The sequence below is a fragment of the Tupaia chinensis genome, unplaced genomic scaffold, assembly GCF_000334495.1.
Source record: "Tupaia chinensis unplaced genomic scaffold, TupChi_1.0 Scaffold000133_1, whole genome shotgun sequence".
NCBI classification, from domain to species: domain Eukaryota; kingdom Metazoa; phylum Chordata; class Mammalia; order Scandentia; family Tupaiidae; genus Tupaia; species Tupaia belangeri.
The window spans coordinates 2122879-2132148 of NW_006159602.1; the positions used below are offsets into that span (position 1 = coordinate 2122879).

The following is a 9270-nucleotide window of genomic DNA, read 5'->3' on the forward strand; positions in this document are numbered from 1 at the left end:
GTTAAGTATAAGTGCTATTAATTTGGTACCTGAGAAATAGCTCCAGCTGTTACTGGTAAATTAACATCATTTTCTTCTGATGTCCCAAGTGTTGAAGGAAAACCAAGGTTAGAATTTGAAAGCAACTCCAATTCTCCTAAACTCATTGGACCATGACTAGCACATGAATCTTCATAAATACCACCTATAATGAAATATGTGGGGGAAAAAAAGAACAAATAATTAACTAAAGCTACCAATATATTTCATCTACTAAATTAGGAGTAACAGTAAACTTCAACCAAAAATACCTGGTGTACATCTTCACTGCAATTAAAACCAAAGCTTATAGAAAATGCACAAGTACGCAGGTTAAAATAAAACTCTGTAATATTGTAAGGTTCCAACAGACAAGATGCCCTCACAGTCTCGCATACTAACTCATAACACCTCTTTGTTTAATCACTAAGAGTCAATAGACTACTTTCTATCTTAGTGTGATCTTAAAGCAAGGACAATTTCCTGGCTAGAAAATGTCAGTACTGTTTAGCTCTGTTCTGCAGACATTTTTCTTCCAATGATCAATCTCCTCTTTTTTTTCCATCTAAATGGCATCTTAATCAAGTCAATAAAAAGAAGACAATAAGAGAAGAGATAGCTATGTATCTAATAACAACATCCCTGTACATTTGTACTGCAGTTTATACTCCAACCACTTTCTCATATTTTACTTTATTTAATTTGAACTTCCAATCATTCTATAATGTAAGCAGGTCAGACAGTACTATAACCTTTCACTGACAAAACTAAGGTTCAGTGATGTTAACTGTACAAAAATTAGAGTTAGTAAAAGGAACAGGAATTAAAATCTGTATCTTCCAACTCCTAGTCACTGTTCTATATTTCATATTAAAATATTTTTAAGAAAATAAACTGCTTTTTGAGGGCTGTCAGGTGGTGGGGTGGTTAAGGTACTGGACTCCCACATTGCCAACCACGGTTCGAGTACTGGACCTGGTAGCTTGCTTTCTCACTTTCCCTTTCTCTCTCTCTCTGGTCAAATTAATAATAAAAAATAAACAACAACAAAAAAGAAAATACTGTTTTTTGGGGATCAGCTGGCATACTGGCTAAGGCACCGGATCTCACATGATCGATTTCATGGTTGGAGTCCTGGATTTGACAGTTTGAAAATCATGCTGTGCATGTGTGTGTGCCTAAAATCCTGAGAAGAGAATGGAGAAGGGACTGAAGCATAGCCATCCCCCCTGGGGAGTGACATCTCACTCACTCTCTCCCTCTGTCTGTCTAGTAAGTGCAAAATACTGTTTTTCCCCCAATCCATGGCCACATTTCAAATATAGCATATTATAGGATGTGGGTCTCATTTTAATAAATAGAGACCCAAAGACTTACATATAAACTAAATTGTTTTAATTGAAATAATAAAGACATTTACTTTCCATTTAAAGGCAATCTATTGACAATTTCCTAGGTATAGCAAATAATTACAATCCTGATTACAAAACTGATCTTTCATGTTAATCCAGGTTTTTAAGGCTTGTTTTATGCAAAACTTCTGGGTTTAAAGTTTTACCCTTATAGTAATCAATCTGTACAAAACAATTTGTTATAACTGTTACCTGGTTAATTTTCATGTAATTAGTTAGGATAAGATTAATTCAAATAATAGTTACAGTATTCATAATTTAGAGTAACTAATGCTGTAGTCCTTACATTTTTGGCTTTATATTCTGATATACTTTTTCTATTTCCATGGCATTTACCCCACATTTTCCTAAAAGTGCTTGGAAAAATTAATGAAAATAATTAGCACAATGAAAATAATTAGCACATGTAATATTGAAAAATATTAAAAACACTTTTTGCTGAGGATATGGTATACACCTAGAAAATCTAAGAGATTCTCGTAAAGAACAAGGATCCTATTAGAATTAGAATTAAGAAGAAAATCTGAAGCCAGCAAGTAATGTGGTTCTCAGGGGCACTGGACTCCCACATGGCCAACTGCAGTCAAATCCTGGACCGTAACTTGCTTTCTCACTATCCTTCTCTCTGTCTTTCTCTCTCTCTGTCTCTCTTTGATCAAATAAAATAAATAAGTAAATAATAATAATAAAGTAAATAAAATAGGCTTTTAAAAAAGAAGTAAGAAATTTTAATAATATAACTGGATACCAGATAAATATATAAAAATGATCAGTTTTTTCTGTATGTCATAGAAATAAGCACACAGAAGTGGTGAAAAAAATCTTTATTATAGTGATCTGAAATATAAAATAATTAAGAATAGGAAAGCAGTGGTGTAGTGGTTACATCACTGGACTCCCACGTAGTTGACCAAAGTTCGAGTCTCAGACCTGACAGCTTCAAACTCATGCTGGGCACGTGTGTGTGCATGCCCAAGATCCAAAGAGGAGAATGGAAGAGGGACTGTAGTGTGGCCATCCCCCCAAGGGGGTGATTTCTCGCTTTCTGTCTCTCCAGCGAGTGCATACGCCCTACAGCAAAAATCTCTCTCTAAAATAAAATAAAATAATAAGAAAAGAATAATTAAGAATAAAATTACTTGGGGCCGACAGGTGGAGTAGTGGTTAAGGGTATTGGACTCCCACATAGCCAACCGTGGTTCAAGTTCTGGACCTGGTCACTTGTTTTCTCACTTTCCTGCTCTTTCTCTCTTTCTCTGTGCCTCTCTAATCAAATTAAAATAAGTAATATTAAATAAAATAATTCTTTAAAAAAGAATAAAATTACTAAGGAAGGTATAGAATTCATATGAAGAAAATTATAAAATCTCATTGAAGGGCATATAACGATATCTAAAAAAGTAGTAAGACTAACCACAAAAATGTCAATTTTTCTAATATATAAATCAACCTAACCAAAAGTTCAACTAGGGTAATTTTTTTTTTCTTTTTTTTTTTTTTAGTTTTTGCTACAGGACATGTAAACTCATCAGAGAGAGAGAGAGAGAGACAAAGAGAGAGAGGGAAAACAAGAGATTACCCTCCAGGGAGAAGGCTATGATGTAATCCATCCCCTTCCATTCTCTTCTTGCGATTTTAGGCATGCACACACGTAAGTCCAGCATGATTTTCTTTCCTTTTTTTAAATACATTTTATTTATTTATTTATTTATTTATTTATTTATTTATTTATTTATTTATTTTGCTATAGGGCGTGTGCGCTCACTAGAAAGACAGAGACAGAAAGTGAGAAATCACGCCCCAGGGTGGATGGCCATGCCGCAATTCCTTCTCCTCCATTCACCTCTTGGAATCTTGGGCATGCACACACATGCACCTGGAGTGAGTTTAAGCCACCGGGTCCGGGACTGAAACTGTAGTCAACTACACGGGAATCCAATGACATAGCCATTATGCTAACCGCTGGTCCCAATCCAGCATGATTTTCAAGTCCCAGGACTTGAACCATTTAGTTGGCCACTTGGGATCCAGCCACTTCTAACCTCCATATTACCTTCTAGCTCAATAAGGGAAATCTCTAATTGGATAAAATAATTTTGAGTTTATATAGAAGAGTAAGTGCCTGAGAATTACCAAGTATGAAAAAGGGGAAAAAGGGACCAGAAGATGGTGTAATGCTTATGTCGCTGGACTCCCATGTAGTTGACTGCAGTTCAAGTCCCAGACTTGGCAGCTTCAAACTCACACTGAGCACGTGTGTGTGTGTGTGTGCCTGAGAGAATAGAGTAGAAAGGATTGCGGTATGACCATCCTCCCTGGCAGGTGATTTTTCACTTCCTGTCTCTCTGGCGAGCACATGTACTCTATAGCAAAAATCTCTCTAAAAAGAAAAAAAGAAAACGGGGAAAAAATAAAGGAGAGAGAGAGGGACTTTCCTCAACAGATAACAAAACATGTCCTAAAAGCACAACAGTAAATGTTTAGATCATAAAGAATTCCAAATACTTATAATAAAGAATCCAGGGGACCAGCAGTTAGTGTAATGGCTATGTCACCAGACTCAGTGGCTTAAACTCATGCCAGGTGTGTGTGTGTGTGCGTGCCCAAGATCCCAAGAGGGGAATGGAGGAGAGGGGATTGTAGCATGGCAAGCCCCATGGGGGTGATTTCTCGCTTTCTGTCTCTCTGTCTCTGTCTTTCTGGAGAGTGCACGCACCCTATAGCAAAACCTCTCAAAAAAATAAAAATAAAAAAAAGAAAGAAAGAGAGAAAGAAAAAGAATAAAGAATCCAGAAAAATATCCCTACATCTATGAAAATTTAATATATAAATGGTTGATATTTCAATTAAGTAGGAAAAAAGCTTACATAATTGACGCTAGCACAGTTAGCTATTTATTTGGAAGAAAATAAAATTGAATGTCTGCATTACATCATCTACAAAACAAGTTCCAGACAAATTTACATATAAATATATACTAGATTAAAATCTTGCAAGAAAATCTAGGGAACTTCAGGTATAAGGTTTCAATAGGCAAAACCTAACCAAGCCATGAAAACATCAAGTAGACAAGACAGAAACACCGAGCCCAGCTGTAGTGGCGTGAACTGCTGAGATGTTGTTAAGTGCAGTCTGGGACCACCTGGGAGGCCCAGGTTCAGTTTCCAGGTGCAACCTAAAGGTTAGGTGCAGTGGGGTGCGCTTGTAACCCCAGCAACTCAGGGAGGCTAAGGCAGGAGGACCACAAGCTTCAGGCCAACCTTAGCGTCTTAGAGGAAATCTAAACTCTACCTGATATATCTTTGAGGGTTCTCCGGAACCTGGCTTCTGATCACTGCTGTAATATCAATGTATTGTAAACTCTGATTCATCGACAAAGAACTTATATTTCTCTGATTACTCCTTGCCATTTTTCTAACTTTGTCCCATCTCATTGCATATGGTGTGTGGAAGACCCCTCCTCACTTACCACATGGCAAACATCTTTTTATCTTTGAGGAGGCACTTCAGGCGAGACTCCCCTCACCTACGAAGTCTTTGCTGAATGCCCTCTCCCGCTATAATTGAACTGTACCCCCCGCCTACACAGACTTCTTCGCAATAACTACAATAATTGACCACACATTTTTACCTTCTCAGCTACCACCTCTGCTAGAGAAAAAATAAGTGGACAGAGTCTTAAAAGCTCATGTTAGTACATGCTCAGAGCACTTAGAACATGCTCAGAGCATAGCAGGCACTCAAAAACTGTCTTCTGAATGAGTGGAATATTCTCATAATTCACCACCTGGCTAGCTCCTTTACAATTCAAGTCATATTGGCCCTTGTTGGAAACCTTTCCTGAGTCGTCACGTGTGGGCTGTGCTGTTGTACTAATCTCACGATATTACACTTGTTATCTTTGTAATAAACCCTGAGTGCAGATGCCTGTCACCTCTAGCCCTAATGTAATACTAATACAGTTCTAGGTATTCAATACAGGTTTTCTGAAATAGATCAAGAGCTGTAATTGGCAGTATGTCCCAGAGTCCTCACATTTTGTTCAAATTGTCAGCTTATATTTTAGTGTTACAAGGTAAGTCCTCAAAGCGAATTCTACATCTTTTTGTTACTCGACCCAACCTGAGAGCCTCAGGAATGGAAGGGGGGTATAGGTTGCAAATGGGACACTTCCTGAAAATAAGCAGTGGTGGGGAGGGGCAAAATAAGAACAGATGAGACTCTCGAAGCAATGTTATTTTAACTACATACTATTAGCCACAGCAGAAAATCTGGAAGCAAGAGGAATAAATTAGTTCTCTACAAGCATAGTCTTTTTAGTCAGCCAAGGAATTTCTGGATCTCTTAAATACACGTGAGACAGTTCTTTTACATACTCTGAGCATTATTAAAATGAACTGCAATTACAAAGGGCCAAGCCCTGTGCTGACTCCTTTACATGCACAGTCATTTACTGTCCCTAGTAATGTTACGAGGTAGATTCTGTTAGCTCCAAGATAGCCTCTAACGCTCCCTGTCTCCTGGTATTTACCCCTTTTCACAGTTCCTTCTTACACTGTTCCAGGATTGGTCTGTTAACAGCAGAATACAGCAGAAGTGATGGCAGGCCACTTTGAGATTAGGCTGTAAGAGACATTAGGGTTTCTATTTTGGCTACTCCCTTTCTCTTGGACCAACGACTGTGGGAGAAGCCAGCTACCATGTCATGAGCAGCCCCGTGGAGAGGTGCATGTGATGAGAAGTAAGGCCTCTTGCCAATAACGACATGAGAGAGCTTGTTAAGTGGACCCTCCAACCTAGGAGCATTCAGATGACCTCAGTCCCAGTCCACAGCTTGACTGCAATCTCAGGAAAGATCCTGAGAACCACACAGCTAAGCCACGCAGGATTCATGACCTTGGGAGTTACATGAAAAAACAAACAAACAAACAATAAATAAGAAATAATGCCAATATTTACATTGATTCTTATGAAATTTCTCTCAATTCTGAATAATATACAACATTCTCATATTAAATATAAAACTAACACACTAAATGCTTTTATGCTAGTTTTGCTACTATCGGGCACGTCTCTTTCAGGTTTCTGACAAATCTGAATACCTACAGAATTTTCTTTTCAATGAAGAAAATGCAGCAACATGGAAAAATTGTTGATTCCTGACTTTCAGAGTTGTACAAGATAATAAATCTTTGTTGCCTTCAACTTCTAAATTTTGGGTGATGTTTAAATAGCAATAGATAACCAATAACAAATATTATACCCACATGATGGATGAAGAAATTTGGGCTCAGGGACAAGTTACTTGACAGAAGATACACAGAACTGGAATTCAAACACATTTCTGAAACTCTAGAAGCCCCAACTCCTAGTTATTCTGCTTCTTATTTTTTCTAATTAAACAAATACCTACAAAGTAGTTACTATTAAAAATTCACTGTATCCTAAGTTACTTGCTAGATGCTACTAGAAATAAGACTGGATAGCTATATCTTCATGGATTTCAGTCTACAACAATTTAACTAGCACCAGTTACGCTCAAGCAGCATTAGTACTTCTCAAATGATCTGTGAGTGCCACCTAGTGTCAATTCTGTTCAACCGCAATCTGCACATTAGCTTGATGTAAATTTAAGTCACATTCTATATCATTTGAGTCCTACAAACATGAAATAATGGAAAACATTTAATACTCTCACTGTGCACAAAAAAATGAGAAATAATGCCAATGTTTACATTTATTCTCATGGAAAATTCAGTCTTGAATTTCTCTCAATTCTGAATAATTTACAACATTCTCATAGTAAATATAAAACTAACACATTAAATGCTTTTATGCTAGTTTTGCTAATGTCAGACATGTCTCTCTCTGATTTCTGACAAATCTGAATACCTACAGAATTTTCTTTGCACTGACGAAAAAGCAGCGACATGGAAAAAATTAGTACTGAGAATGCAGTCAATGTTCATTTCTGCACATCTACATCTGCAGATTTACCTACTTGTTAAAATTTATTTGTAACCTCAAAATCAATACCCACAGCACTTTGGTGATAGTCATGGATATGTGCAGAACAGTGAAAAACTTGAATTACCTGATGTGTATTTTCCTAGTTAAGACTGCACAGGAGATACTCTGTCTTCTATTTCAGCTCTTACACTGTATGCAATTGAACTTTTCGCAGTACAGATATTCCTTGACTTACAAGGAGGTTACATCCTGATAAATCTATCTATAGTATCATCTCATTTAACTTAGTCCTAAACAAAAAAAAATCTGCTATGTCTCAGTTTTGATGGGTTAGTTATAGTTTTCTAGATTACATTAAAATAAATGCATCACTATTAAAAATTTGAGTGTACATATGTGTGCATATCATGCTCCATCCAGTGGTTAATTTACCAACACCGATATATGAATTACACTTGGGAAACACAGCTGTATGTACCAAAGAGAAAGTTATCACCACATTTTTCAAATTATTAAGATTCCCTTTTATACAGTAATTCTGGGGACCAGATAGCCTAATGATTACATCGCTGGACTCCCACGTGATTGACCGCCAGGCACATATGCATGTGTGCCCAAAAATCCCGAGAGGAGCATAGAGAAGGGATTACAGCATGGCCATTCCCCCAGGGGGTGATTTCTCACTTCCCGGCGAGCACACGTGTCCTAGAGTACATCTCCATCTGAAAATAGTCACTCAATTCAGATGAGGAGATGAGGAACACTACTATAGAGTGTAACACAGAACAGAATACAGCATTCAACACGGAAATAGCACAAAGGAAGTATGATGGGATATAAAACGAATAATCCAAAGACACACCAGAAACAGTATTTTGGTGTATACCTGAAACTGTGTCAACGTGCGGAGGTGACAGATTAGGATCACAATGTTGAGCCAAAGACTCGGCAGTGACCATTCGCTGCTGCGTAGAGAGAGAACATCCCACTAAGATGTTCTCTGCTGCCGCCTTCAGCCTGGGCCTTTGTCCTTCGCTAAGTTCACCCACGCTGTTTTCCAAATCCTTTAAAAAAACAGAAACAATTGTTAAAACCATTATAGTAAAAATTAAGTCAAAACAGAAAATATTTGTTAATTATCATGACCCACATCATGTAACTGCTTGAATGATATGTTAGAAAAGGCTTATTATGCCACATACATATTACACTAAAGACAAAAATTTTAAGTTAGTTTAATAAGGTATCTAGTGATAGACTTTGTTTATATCTTTTTTTAATGAAATTCACCATTATGTTTTCAACCTCCAGTTAAATAGCAAAAAAATTTAAGAAAAGTTTGACTACCATTTAAAGCACTAAAAGTTGGCATACATTATGCATTGTTCATATAGCTCAAAATTAGAATAGCAGGGGGCCGACAGGTTGCATGGTGGGTAAGCGCACTGGACTCCCATATTCCAGACTGCAGTTTGAGTCCCAGACTGAGCAGCTTGCTTTCTCACTTTCTCTCTCTCACTCTGTCCCTCTCAGGTCAACTTTAAATAAATAAATAAAGTTAAATAAAATCATTCTTTTTTTTTTTAATAAAATCATTCTTAAAAAAGAATTAGAATAACAGAAAATCTATCTCTCATTATTCATGAATAAAAATTGCATAAAGTTAGTGTGAACTTTGTAATTGATGAGAATAATACACATTAAATAACATAAAGATTATCCCTATGCAAATAATTACATTTTTTACAGATTGGAGAAGACTCTTTTAATTATATTTAATAAAGAAAGCTCTTTTCCCTGGCGAAGTAAAAACATAAATAAAGTATAAATATATTTCTTTCTTTCTTTTTTTTTTTTTTTTTTTTTTTGG

General features: G+C 36.7%; 1 protein-coding gene across 1 annotated transcript in view; it reads right to left on the minus strand.

Annotated features, from left to right (window-relative positions):
- Positions 1–9270, minus strand: part of KIAA0586 (KIAA0586 ortholog) — a gene marked incomplete in the record, with an annotated part of 153236 nt that overhangs the window by 68949 nt on the left and 75017 nt on the right. Inside the window, 2 exon segments of the mRNA XM_027770433.1 lie at positions 30–184; positions 8287–8464. Coding sequence (XP_027626234.1) covers positions 30–184; positions 8287–8464 — 333 coding nt within the window.